Genomic DNA, 14001 nt, shown 5'->3' with positions numbered 1-14001 from the left:
ATGAAGGCTTTACTAATTAAAGTTAAGGGATTGCTAGTTTGGTAAGCTTTAATTTCCCACTTTCACAGTGATTAAAAAGTGATCCGAAACACACCAGTAAGTTCACAACAACAACAACAACAACAAAATAATAATTTTTTGGAGTGGCTGAGCCAAGGGGTCCGTTCTTCGTACGTCGCTTGACACATCCGAGATAAACTGACACATCTAAGATGAGATCATCGTGCTTATTACGATCCGGCTAATTCGGTTCTTCAAGCACACCTGTTGTTGATGATTAGTATAGCTGTATTAAGTTGTCTAGGATTATTGCGCGCTCGTGCGTTGGTTTAAAAGGGGATATGCATTGACAGTAGAAACACTGATCACAACCCCTTTGATTGGTTGACGAAATGGAAAAAGAGCGGCTCAACTTTTTTTTGTAACATGTGTTAGGCGCTGAAATGCCCCCCTGCCATGGATTGACCCCCCACATAATAGCTATCAAATATTATATTAGAACAAATTCATTTGTAAAATTCAAAGGTTTACAAATTACAAATTACATGAGACAATAAAAAAATAAGCAATATGAAAATAAATGTTGTATATGAAAAAAATAGAAATAATATGTATACTTTTATATTGTTTATTTTATAATAAAATTAGTTTCGTCCAATTTATCATTATAAAATATAAATTTTTAATATATATAAATATTTATTTGCATATTTTTATGACAAACCCCTGAAAAATAAATGTGTTACAAAATAAACATTACACAAGAATTTGTATTAATGGTCTTGACGGCTGTCTTGTGCCTAGGGTTTATTATAATAGTAATAGTAATATCATATTTGATAATAATAAACCTATGAATTTATGTTCATATATATTATTTTATAGCGATTATGTGTGTGTGTGGGGGGGTGCAGTCCATGGCAGGGGGCATATACTTTTCTTTTTCCACGTGAGTCAGTCGTGCTCTTTAACCAATCAGATGTGACCTCGCCATTTCAACCAATCATAACCCGCCAGGAGCACAGGCTGAATCCTGTTTACATGAAATAAACCTGCTCCCGAGCAGGTTCAAGCTTACCGATATGTTGCTATGACAACAAATGCTAGAAGCGCATCGAAGAACGAATCAATCGAAGATCAGGACAAATCCACAACAATTAAATCCAGCTAACTGAGTTAGCGACATACGAAGAACGGACCCAAGGTCTGGACTTAAATCCAATTGAGATGCTGTGTAATGACCATAAACATGTGTTCCTACTTAAAACAAAACCCCGTATGTGGCTAAAGGTAAACAATTTTAAAAGACGAGTGGGCCAAAATTCCTTCATGTATTTTGCATTATATAATGTATTGAAAATATTACAAAATTTTAACATGCAAATTGTGATCAGCTAATAGCCCATGAAGCCTCATCAATAACATGGAAGCTCTAGTGGGTTAGAGCACCGATGTGATCAAACATATTCATGTGTTAGAATGGCCCAGTCAAAGTCCAGACCTTAATCCAACTGAGAATTGACCTGGAGCTAATCTGACTGTGCTTGAGCTACTTTTTAAAGACGACCAGGCCAACATTTTACTCTCTAGATGTGTGAAGCTGTTAGACACACACCCCAAAAGACTTGCAGCTGTAATTGCAGTGAAATGTGTTTCTACAAATTATAGACTCAGGGAGGCTGAATACAAATGCACACCACACTTTTCAGACATTTATTTGTAAATAAAAAAATAAAAAAATATATTTTTCTTCCTCCACTTCACAAGTATGTGCAACTTTGTATTGGTCTATCACATAATCCCAACAAAATTTATTTTAAGCATCAGAAGAGCCATAGCTTCCTTGAAATGAAACTACAGAAACAGCAGAGCAGCAGTGTTGTAAGGTGTCTCTTCTTTATCCATAAAACCAATGCTAAAAGTTAATCAACATTCTATCTGTAATGTTCTTTGTGCCGCCCTTTTGGTCCAGCCATGTCAAAAACAACCAGAAAAATGATTAATATGACATTAACAGATCAACCCCTATGTTCATATTTTTTGTTATTCAACCAGTGTTCTGGTGTCAATGAAATACGAGCTTGTGAGAGGCGTATGATACGCACGGGAAGACCTTTCTGCTTGGAGATGGGGTGGGATTATTGGTTAAGAAACTCCGAAGAAAACAAAGGAAAACTAAAAACATAAAAAAATAAACAGACCTCTGCCATCTATGCGAGAACGGACAGGGCTCTGGAAACTAAAACTAAAAACTAATATCCTCTCGGGTCCTTTGCCCTTACAGCGGATTTGAGCTGGACTGATGCGTGCTGCTCTCTTTCACTCTCTTGTCGGCGTCTTAGGGAGGCAGAGGCTTGGGCTGTGCCACTGTCTCTTAACTGCGCCCTTCGCTTGTCTGTCTTTCTCTCTTTGCTTTTGTCTTGACTCTGATAGCTTACCGGTGCTACCTAAATGATCGTACAAAGTGTGGAGGTATCAGGACCCTTAAATTAACATGCAACTCTAGTTATTAGTTACGTTTAGACTCTGGTAGACTAAATCAGTTTGCTTTGTGACTGGGTCTAAACTCTGATATACAGGTTCAGAAAAAGAGGCTTTTTCTCTTTCTTGGGCAGGAGCAACATTTTTGTCGTTTTCACCATCTCGATTCTTCTGAAATGGAAAATAAAAATCATTAATCTGGTTGTAAGTAAGATATTGGTAGAAGTGATACCTGAAGCAAATCAGTGGCACGTACCTCTGTGTGTGTCTCTGTTTCAGAGCCTGTGGAGACATGAGAAGGGAGACGAAGAGTGATTTAATATAAAGTAAATATACTGTGCAGTATCTGAGTATTGTGACGGTGGTGAGTTTTATATGCTTGGTTGAGTAGATTAACATAAGTGATTGGAAATGATGCTCTGAGATGATAACACAGATGTTCCATTTTAAATTTTAAATGCTGAAAGAACAGCAATCATTTTATATAATGTTTTTGCTTTAGTGTGTGTCGTTGTTCTTGTTCATACCTGTACAGGACTGTATGTATTTGTTGTTGTAATTGTCGTTTTTTTTTCTTTTTTTCTTGTGGGATGAATACATTAATGACCACCTGCCTTAGACTGTGTAGGTCCCCCCTCTCGCCACCAACACAGTGATGATCTGTGTGTTCTGACCTCTTGTCTATCAGTGGCAGCATTAACCTTTTCAGCAGTTTGTGTAAAAGTAGCTCTTACAGTAGTTACAGCCTTCACTCCCCATGTGCAGCAATGAGCATTGTACGTGCTGAACACTACAGACCAAGAACATCCCAAAAGTTTTGGAGTTTCTCCGACCTTTAGGTACAAAATGTTTCCTTGCTGCCTAATAGATCCCACCCACTGCTACATGTCACTGTAACAAAATATTGTAACTGTAGCTACTGTACTTTAAAAAGAACCAATTAGTGATTGCTGGATGTCTGGACTAGTAAAAGTAAGAACATTTTTATACACACACAGTAACAAGAGCTGACAGGATTAGAGCTAAACAGCTGTTTTTCCATTAGAAAAAAAACATTTCAAAAAAGCTTCAGTTTACTAGAGAGCATAAAATTGCACTTTGGAGGAATGGACAACATTTACATTTAGGCATTTGGCAGACGCTCTCATCCAGAGCGACTTACATTTTTATCTCATTATACATCTGAGCACTTGAGGGTTAAGGGCCTTGCTCAAGGGCCCAACAGTGGCAACTTGGTGGTTGTGGGGTTTGAACCTGGGATCTTCTGAACCGTAGTCCAATACCTTAACCACTGGGCTACCCCTGGCCTTGGACAAAGATCATGTGGTCTGTTTTAAAGAACAAAACAACAAAGTGAATGAAACTGTGTGTGTGTGTGTGTGTGTGTGTGTGCGCATTACCTCGTGTTCTCTTTTTCCTCTGTAGGGTGACAGTGAATAACAGGGCAAAAAGAACCAGCGCTAGAACCACAGACACACTAATGATGACTGTAAGAGTTGGGAATCCTGGAAGAGAGACATCATCATACTGTGAAAGACAATTTAAACCCATACTGTATTTTGATTATTTAGATCTTTTGGTTTTAATTGGAAAAAAAGCCTGGGGTTATCTTTAACCAGCTGCAGTTTATAACATTGTTGCTCTTTATCGTTTTACCAAGTATAGTAAATAAGTCTATAGTTCCACAATGCACAACGAAATAGAACAAAGCTGGCAAGTCAAATACAGACAGATGAAGAAACACACTGCTATAACGGATTACAGAGAGAGAAGCAGTGCTGCAAGGTTCTACTGGTGTAACAGTAATGGAACAGTTCTACAGTATGAGTACATGACCACAGTGTTACACCAATACCTGATGATACTGATGCGTCCCTAATGACATTGTTCTGCAGTGTACAGGACCACAGTCAGTCAAACACCAGGGTCACATTCAAACAGACTAAACACTGCATGAGTTAAACAAAGTTTATGGGGAATGTTTTCAAACCACTGAAACTGGAAATGTAGAAACCAGACCTGGTCAGACAGACCAGACTGAGGGAGGTGTGGGTGAACCATGTGTAGATTTAACCTGAATAAATACCACACATGTGGAAGTACAATAATAGGTAGGAATGTCACTGGAGCTGCGGTTTTAACCTCCTTCAGCAGACTGAGCACCAGGACAAAGACCATATTATTATTATTATTATTATTATTATTATGCAAAAAATCTGCAATGTGAAGTAGATGAGAATAATGTAGAGGGAGAGAAATGCTCATAAAAGTTTATATTAAGCAGCAAATGTTTGGTTATAATAAAGCAGATGTTTTGTAACAGCAGTATGTACAGTACGGCAGGCAGTTAGAAGGCACTGAACTTTAATAGTTCAAATAAAATACAACAATTGTAGAGGTTTAATGATTAGAAGTAACTTCCTTTCCACTGCTAAACCACAAGGCATAGCAACATGATTAAAACATTTACACCCCCATAGCTGATGTCACCTGTGATGGTTTGATCTGTGTTCACTTCCTGGTGTAGATAAAAGAAAAATCCTAAACAAGATAAAGAACACATGATATTGTACGAACCCTGAGATGGGCGAGCGGTGGTTGAGAAGTTAACATCAGTTTGTGGATTAGCTGAAATAAAAATATACGACATGATGAATGATGTGAAAGAAATGTGATGGAGAGGACAATCAAGAAGTTCATACCTGATGATGAGTGTGTTCTCTCAGCATGCACTGATGTACTCATGGAGTGTGTTAAAGTGGAGTGTGTGGTGTATGAGACAGTAGTCGTGGTAAGAACATCTAAAAAAATGGAATGTAAGCAGGTTGTTTTATGTTCCAGATTAACATTATCTGGATTAAAGATCCTGGTATTGAGTCTAATTTATCAGTCTTTTAGTTTACAAACTTAATGATCGAGTTCTGTTCTACATTGCACATTGAGCTTTAACAGTCGTTCTCAATTACAATATGTTCATAACAAATGAATAAATGTGTGGGATAGTTTACTCTCCTTCGTTTAACACTCACCCATTTTAACCAGCAGTAGAATCTCTGTGTAAATATCACGCCCTGTCTTATCTATCCCACACCAGTAAGTTCCTCCGTCCTCTGGTCTCAGATCAGTGATGGTGACGGTGAAGACTTTGGCAGTTGTGTCGTCATACAGAGAGAATCTGGGGTCTTTAACAGGAGATCCAGACTGAACAGGAACGTCTTTAAGGTCCCAGGTGGGGCATTTACCTCTGCAGAGATACTTGTTGTAATCTTCATATCGAGATGTGTAGGGACATTTAACCTGAACTGATCGTCCTCTGTATCCAGTTACTGTAGTTACAGCATCAGTACCAGCTGGAGAATAATATACAGTGGAATGAAATATGATCCAGGACCATGGTGTAACATATAAGACAAGAGACAGGTACAAAATATATATAAAGGGATGCAGCAAAGCAGAATAAGTCTGTATCAAAATATTGCGCGTGTGTGTATGTGTGTGTGTGTATGCACGCTGTAGCATAATTTTAAATGACCTGTCAGGTCTATAGCTTCAGGATTGTTCCTGTTTCCATCCACCAGATGGAGCCACTCAGAGTGACGAGTTAAATTATTAAACTCTAACTAGACACACCTGTTCCTCAGGACGTGCCTAAATGTCTGGACTCAAAAGCCATGTCATTTGCCTAGGTTCCGTTACTGCTGAGGAAGCAATACTGTGTGTGTGTATATATATTCAGGGCCTGCATCCTTTAAAATTTACAGTTCGTAGGCCTGTGTGCTTTTCTGACTGCATAGCCTATGAAGGCCTGTCTATGACGGAGCAGATTTCACATAAACTCATTATTTTGTACAATAATAATAATAATATTCATGTATTATATTTTTTTTCTATAATACAGTGGAAACTCGCATTGCAAGTAACCTGGTTTGTGAGCGTTCCACAAGACGAGCAAAAAATATATAAAAGTACATAATATCATGTAACACACATGCACTTCTTGTTTTGACCCTGAGAGTCACGTGATCACAACTGAGCTAATGGTTTTTCTCTCTCTCTCACTGTGTGATTGTTGGTAATCTTCTCACATGCCCATTCTCAAGCATGTAAACTATAACCGTGTGTGTGTGTGCGCGTTCTTCTCTACTCTGTAAACTGGTGTGTCTTTGTGTGTGCTTGTGCGTGTGAACGGCATCCTACACAGCAGCCCTTTGCCGACCTTGTCTGCAAACTACAGTGTGTGTGTGTATGTGTGTGTGTGTGTGCGCTTGAAAAGGATGCAGGCCAGAATTGAGACACACTGCTTGTGTATCTTGTTCTCTAGATTCAGTGCAACTATATAACTGGAATTTTATTTTATTAATTTATTTTATTTTTGGATGTTTTGTTCTTGACTGATGTTGGACTGTGTGTGCTCTCTTCATCCATTCTATTTCGTGGGTTACTGATTAGACTGAATTTGTGTTTCTCTTGGAAATTCTGAACTGTTTTTTAACTTTTTGCTGTTTTGCAGTCTGGCTATTCATTTATTAATTTTGATGCTACTGTACTATTTTTTTTATTACATTGTTGTTTTCTACTCTTTATTGTAGCTCATTGCTATATCACACTTCCTTGAGTGCAGCCTAAATACTGAAGATATCACAGTTATGATGATATTCCGCAAACAACATTAACACTTAACCTTGAGTCTGATATTTCTTTTATACAACAGATCCACAAACACCATTTATTATCAGCATATCATGTTTTGTTTCTTTATTTAACAGTTATTCTGCTCTGCCAACACGTATCCTTTCGCGGAACTAATTAACTGCAAATGGCGGAGCTGGTGACCGACAATAAGCGAGTGACATTAGTGTTATTAACAGGGTGAGAGTAGTTTTAAGTTGTTCTTACTGGTACTACAGTATGTAGCCAAAAGGTGAAGAGAATAAAGCACACGGAGGACACGGACAGTCCTGAGAAGCTTACAATATTTATTTTATGTTTAATATCAACAACCTATTTCAAGGTGTGTCTAAATATTAGGAAGCTTTTCCTTGGGCAAAATGGAACAAAAATAGATTTAACTTACTCTGAACAGACAGCGGCTAACGCTAACAAAGTTCAATAGAGTTAGCACAGGCAGTTTATTTACATTCTAGAATTCCCAGTATTTTACACATTCTGTGGTTAATAGGTTAATTGATATATTTTATTTTTATCACAACTAGATATTCTGTGAAGTTTATTTATCTTTGTCTTCACTAACTGTTGTTTTTAATCAGAGCTCCACTGTGGAGGATTGGGGGGTCGACGGGTGACGGTTGGCCTTTTGGAGCTACTGAAGAAGCTGTTGAGGGAGCTGTAGGAGGGATGACGTCACAGTCCAACAGCTTTAGAATGATGTTTGGTCAGGTCTACTGTATATTCTGAACATAGAATTACAAAAAACGTCTGATACTTTGGGGGAATGAAAGACTTAAACTGTTTCATACAGTGATATTCAGTCCTTTAATAGTTTTTAAAAAAATATTTTTAATATAAAAGAACCAGATAGAGACTGATATGCAGCTGGTGATATCCAGGTATTTTAATGACCTTTAAGCAAAAATACAACATGTAATCACCTGTTTTATACAAATTACTGTTTTACCTTTGACTAGTTTTGGATTTTAATATCTCCATCAAAAGAGCAAAGACAAGCTTAGGAGGAGTGGAAGGTGAGAAACCTCAATGGAGAATATTAACTATGACATGGTGCTAATTGCTGTGTGTGTGTGTGTGTGTGTGTGTATGTGTGTGTGTGTGTGTTTGGTGGGGGGAGGGGTTCTTTAGACCTGTCTATGCAAGTGTGTTTGTGTTAAAGCCAACAGAGAAATGCAGGAGCACACACACACACACACACACACACACCTCTCCATCCACAAATGCTTTAACTGTTGTCTTGTAAATCGTTGATTTACATTTAAATACAAACAGCACAGTACATGCCCCACCAGAGACAAAAATACTTTGGATCACTGCTACACCACAATAAAGGATGCATATCGCTCTATCCCCAGAGCAGCTTTAGGACTTTCTGACCACTGCCTGGTTCATCTTCTCCCGACCTATAGGCAAAAACTTAAAACTGCTAAGCCTGTAGTAAGGACAGTAAAGAGATGGACCAGTGAAGCAGAGCAGGAATTACAGGCCTGTTTTGACTGCACTGATTGGAGTGTTTTTGAAGCTGCTGCCACCAATCTGGACGAGCTCACAGATTCTGTAACATCCTACATCAGTTTCTGTGAGGACATGTGCATCCCTACCAGGACTTTTTTAACATATAACAATGACAAACCATGGTTTACAGCAAAACTCAGACAGCTTTGTCAGGCCAAAGAGGATGCCTACAGGAGTGGGGACAGGATCTTGTACAAACAGGCCAGGAACACACTAACAAGGGCAATCAGAGCGGCTAAGAGAAGCTACTCTGAAAAACTAGAAAATCAGTTTTTTGTAAACGACCCTGCTTCTGTGTGGAAAGGCCTGAAAACCATCACTAACTACAAGACGCCAACCCCCAACTCTGTAGGGAATCAATAACTGGTTGATGACCTGAATGAGTTCTATTGTAGATTTGAAACACCCAGTTTCACACCACACCCCTGTCCTGACCCTCTTTCTACACCACCATTATCACCTCTAGCAACCATCCTCTCTTCCCCCCCCTGCACTCCAGGTCTGTGAAAAGGATGTTCGCCAGATCTTTCTAAAACAAAAGAGAAGGAAAGCTCCAGGCCCAGACGGCGTGACACCAGCCTGTCTGAAATCCTGTGCTGACCAGCTGGCTCCCATCTTTACACAGATCTTCAACAGATCACTGGAACAATGTGAAGTGCCTTTGTGCTTTAAACGTTCCACAATCATCCCCATTCCAAAAAAACCTAAAATCACAGGACTTAATGACTACAGACCAGTCGCCCTAACATCTGTGGTCATAAAGTCATTTGAAAGACTGGTGTTGGCCTATCTGAGGGACATCACAGGACCCTTACTGGACCCCCTGCAGTTTGCCTATAGAGCAAACAGGTCTGTTGATGATGCAGTCAACATGGGACTGCACTTCATCCTCCAACATCTGGACAAACCAGGGGCTTATGCAAGGGTCTTGTTTATAGACTTTTCATCAGCTTTTAATATGATCATCCCAGCACTGCTTCAGACCAAACTAAACCAGCTCTCTGTTCCTAGCTCTATCTGTCACTGGATCACCAGCTTTCTGACAGACAGGCAGCAGCTAGTGAGACTGGGGGAATTCATGTCCAACAGCCACACCACCAATACTGGAGCCCCTCAGGGATGCGTTCTCTCCCCACTGCTTTTCTCCCTGTACACCAATGACTGCACCTCTACAGACCCCACTGTCAAGCTCCAGAAATTTGCAGATGACACCACAATCATCGGCCTCATTCAGGACGGTGACGAGTCTGCTTACAGAAGTGAGGTTGAGCAGCTGGCTGTCTGGTGCAGTCTCAACAACCTGGAGCTGAACACGCTCAAAACAGTGGAGATGATTGTGGACTTCAGGAGGAACCCACCTGCACTTCCCCCACTCACCATCATGAACAGCACTGTGACAGCAGTAGAGTCATTCCGGTTCCTGGGCACGACCATCTCTCAGGACCTGAAGTGGGACATTCACATTGACTCTATTGTTAAAAAGGCCCACCAAAGGTTGTATTTCCTTCGCCAGCTAAAGAAATTCAACCTGCTACAGGAGCTGCTCACACAGTTCTACTGAGCCGTCATTGAATCCGTCCTGTGCACTTCAATAACTGTCTGGTTTGGCTCAGCTATGAAAACAGACATCAGAAGACTACAAAGGACGGTTCGGACTGCTGAAAGAATTATTGGCACTGCCCTGCCCACGCCACAAGAACTGTACACATCCAGAGTGAGGAAAAGGGCTCGGAATATCACTTTAGACCCCTCACACCCAGGCCACCTTTTATTTGAACTTTTGCCGTCGGGTCGACGCTATAGAGCACCTAACACTAGGACAGTCAGGCACAAAAACAGTTTTTTTCCCCAGGCAATCTCCCTCATGAACAGTTAAACATCAACTGTCAATAAATATATGTGCAATATTGTGTACAGTATCACAGTGCAATATACTGTATAATACCACAGATTTCAGATATTTATATAATTTATTTAAAAAGTATCTCACACCCTACTCCATTTGATGTCAAATGTGTTTTTTTTTTTTGTTTTTGTTTTTTTGTCGTGCTGTTTTTGTCTTGTCATTTGTTTTCTGTTCTGGAAGCTCTGTCACTAAAACAAATTCCTTTTACGTGTAAGCGTTCTTGGCAATAAAACTCTTTCTGATTCTGATTAAACCTATGAACACAGCTGTTCAGCATCAGTCCTAAACACAAGCGCAGGGTCTGTTTTTGTCTTTAACTAAAATACATCAATACATTAATAATTTACACGGTGATAACATTGTTTATTTTGCTAAATAAGGTAATAAGCAATATTTAAAATAAAACAAACCAGGAAGTAAGTGTTTCATACATTAAAGTGCTTTGTATAACCAAGTGGCCCAACAAACATACCTACAGTTTACAGTACAAACAATGAGTGTGTGCGCTGGGGAGGATTGAAGGTGAATGAGGATAATCATTTACAAGACAAAAGACGGTCAGAGGTGTGAATGCGCATCTCCGCTTTGCTCTGTGGTGTGTGTGTGTTTGTGTTTTAGGTTCCTAGAGGTGCATTCCTAGAGTCAGTCTGACTTTATCTTTATATATATATATATATATATATATATATATATATATTTTTTTTTTTTTAATTAGAAAACGACAACAATTATTAAAAACTTAATAATTTGCGTCTGTGCAATTTTGTTCTTAAGTGACCCATATTTATTTTTTTCTTAGTTTAAAAATGCTTTGGGTTTTAAGAACTTCATTAAAGGAAAGAGTTGAATTTGAGAAAGGGAAGGTGAGAAATTTACTGACTCTGCCCACTACTGACTGTTAGATGGTGCTAAGATGGGTTCTTTCGAATGCATTATACGTGTGATGCGAAAAGGAAGTAAATAAACACGTAGCAATGCAAAGAGGACAGAGCTGCTAAATATTTAAGCAATATAAATTAAACAAAGTGTGATCATAATGGTTGTTGTTGCTGCTGTTTAGGTAATTGGTTCCATCGTGTTAATGAACGCAACTGTGTTCACAAAACCGAGCGTAGGGAAAGAAAAACACTCGTTAAGGCGTTTGAATGAAAAGGGGCGGCGGCTTTTCTTTGAAGACAGCGATTGCGTAATGGAGGGCATTTTAGGGCATAACAAGAAATACCAAACAGACACATGGTCTGTTTTGTCCGCAAGTGAAATACATCAATATGTTAATAATTTACACCATGATAACATTAATGCAGAAGGATCTGACTAGTACATCATGACTTTGAGATGTCCACTGTATATTCTAACCGTAGACAGTGTTTATTTTGCTGAACATTACAAAACAGCCATGTCTAAAAAAAAACAGTGCATCTTTAATAATGCCACATTGGTTTTGAGTCAGAAGTAAAATTAACGAAAGACTGAGAAGCCCCATAAACTTGACCCTGAACAGCCACGGGCTGACTTTAACAATAATAGTTGATTGTTTTTTGTATATATTTTTAAATGTTCACATGAACGTTTCAGAGTATATAATTTGTTGTGTCGTCTGTTTACAGCGTTGGCTGATTTTGTGTTTGAGACCCATGGGTTACATATACAGTAAATCATTTTTATTAGTAGTAGGCCAGGCTTTAGTAACCTTGGACAAATCACAATATAAGCCCTCACTCACGCTCTCTCTCTCTCTCTCTCTCTCTCTCACACACACACACATACAGTACACGCACACACAAATAACACATGAAATCGTGTAAAACCATAAATATATAAGCAGTGAAAAATACAGTAGTATCCTGTAGGTGATTCCTGTCCTGCGATAACAGGCGCTGACCCTCTGGAACTGTTTAGTTCTGTTAGTATTGTGTTAGTAAGTTAGTAAGTGTGAATGTTTATGGGAATTTAATCTGTCTCTGCTGCCGCATCTATTCACCGTAGTGATAAGTGATTAATGTCCCATCAGATCTTTGATAGGGGAACGTTATGATGGTTAAATGACTAAAGACATACTGATCCCTGGACAGATATTTGTTCCAGATATTATGCGTTATTAATCGATTTGTTATGCCAATCTTCGACTATCAGTGAAAAAAACATTAGCGAAAACACCAAAAATATAACGAAAACAAACCCAAGCAGAAGTTACATTTTAAGCTTTACTTTGCAGCAAAATATTATCTACCAGTGTATTAAACGGAAGTAGATCGGAAACGGAAATACACCGTAATGTAAAATACTGTACATAGCCCACATTTGTAACGATCGGTATATATAAATTACAAATGTTACTGTGTCTTTAAGGATTATTAAGGATGTCTTGAAGAATATTGCAATAAGTAAGTAAAATAGCATAAGCATCATGGGTTGTGTGGGCTGCCTGGACACTGCAGTTAACTGAAGCAGTCAATGCTCCACCTGGCGGGATTTTACAGCATTGCAACCATCTTTTTATAAAGCGCATGGGGCGTTTATGAGGCGGGGCATCGTTAACTGCGTCATAACGGGAGATCACATTCCGTGCACGGATCGAGCATGGTCCAGTCATAGTCCTGTCAAGGACGTGTCATGCTCCAAGTGGCTGTTTGACGTGGCTCCCACTGTATTTAAACAAGAAATATTAATAGAAAAAAATCCTACACATCCTACAACAGGACTATCTGCTCTCGGCTAGACTCGATAGAAAACACTAAACTCACATTCTGTGTTGAACAACAGGAAGAAGAGAGATAAGACTGCAGGCCGACTGCACTGATAAAGCATTAGTCCTGATCTTTAAACACATAACCTGTAGTTAAGGACTGTTGTTCAGCTCGTATACAGATACACAAACTCTTCAAAGTCAATTTTACACTGAAAATAAGTAGAGATAATGTTCCCATGTGTAGGTGACTTGAACATGTAGGTTTCCTCATGCAGTAAGTGAAGTGGAAGCTCCTCTGTGTGCTTCTGAAGATAACCAGGAGCTCTCAGCACCCCTGAGAACTTCACTACTTTAAACACTGGAACCTCTCTATAAAAGTTCTGTGCTAAATGTCCATCAGTGCAAAGCTTTAATGTGACACTGATACTGAACACTGAGACTGATGAGGATTTGGAAGTGTTTGTACTTACCTAGAATTAGAGAGAAGGTGAAGATGAGGACCATCTCCATTCTACATCCAGACTCACAGAAATTTACTTGATGAAAAAAAAAAAAACATCTCTGTCTCCGTGGTTTATTTATGTGCTGTCAGTAGAAAGTAACGTCACATCCACTTCTACTTGAAGCCACGACAGACAACCATTCAGGAAGTGTGTGTGTGCGTCTGTGTGTGTAAAGTGTTGAGCTCAGCTGCAGTAAAAACACCTTCATAAATTCAGAA

The 14001-nt window shown here is 39.1% G+C and overlaps 1 protein-coding gene across 1 annotated transcript; it reads right to left on the bottom strand.

Moving 5' to 3' along the window:
• Nucleotides 1-1670: 1670 nt before the first annotated feature.
• On the bottom strand, nucleotides 1671-13790 carry LOC128506985 (CMRF35-like molecule 1). The gene is made up of 5 exons (XM_053477602.1): nucleotides 13751-13790; nucleotides 5511-5831; nucleotides 5184-5282; nucleotides 2738-2763; nucleotides 1671-1679 (listed from the first exon to the last, which is right to left on the bottom strand). Exons 1-5 carry the CDS (start codon nucleotides 13788-13790, stop codon nucleotides 1671-1673), a joined length of 495 nt encoding a protein of 164 aa, XP_053333577.1.
• Between the last annotated feature and the right edge of the window lie 211 nt (nucleotides 13791-14001).

The sequence above is a fragment of the Clarias gariepinus genome, chromosome 18 (genome assembly GCF_024256425.1).
Source record: "Clarias gariepinus isolate MV-2021 ecotype Netherlands chromosome 18, CGAR_prim_01v2, whole genome shotgun sequence".
Classification (NCBI taxonomy): domain Eukaryota; kingdom Metazoa; phylum Chordata; class Actinopteri; order Siluriformes; family Clariidae; genus Clarias; species Clarias gariepinus.
The sequence above is the reverse complement of the archived record's forward strand: the minus strand, read 5'-3'. Positions and strand labels throughout refer to the sequence as shown.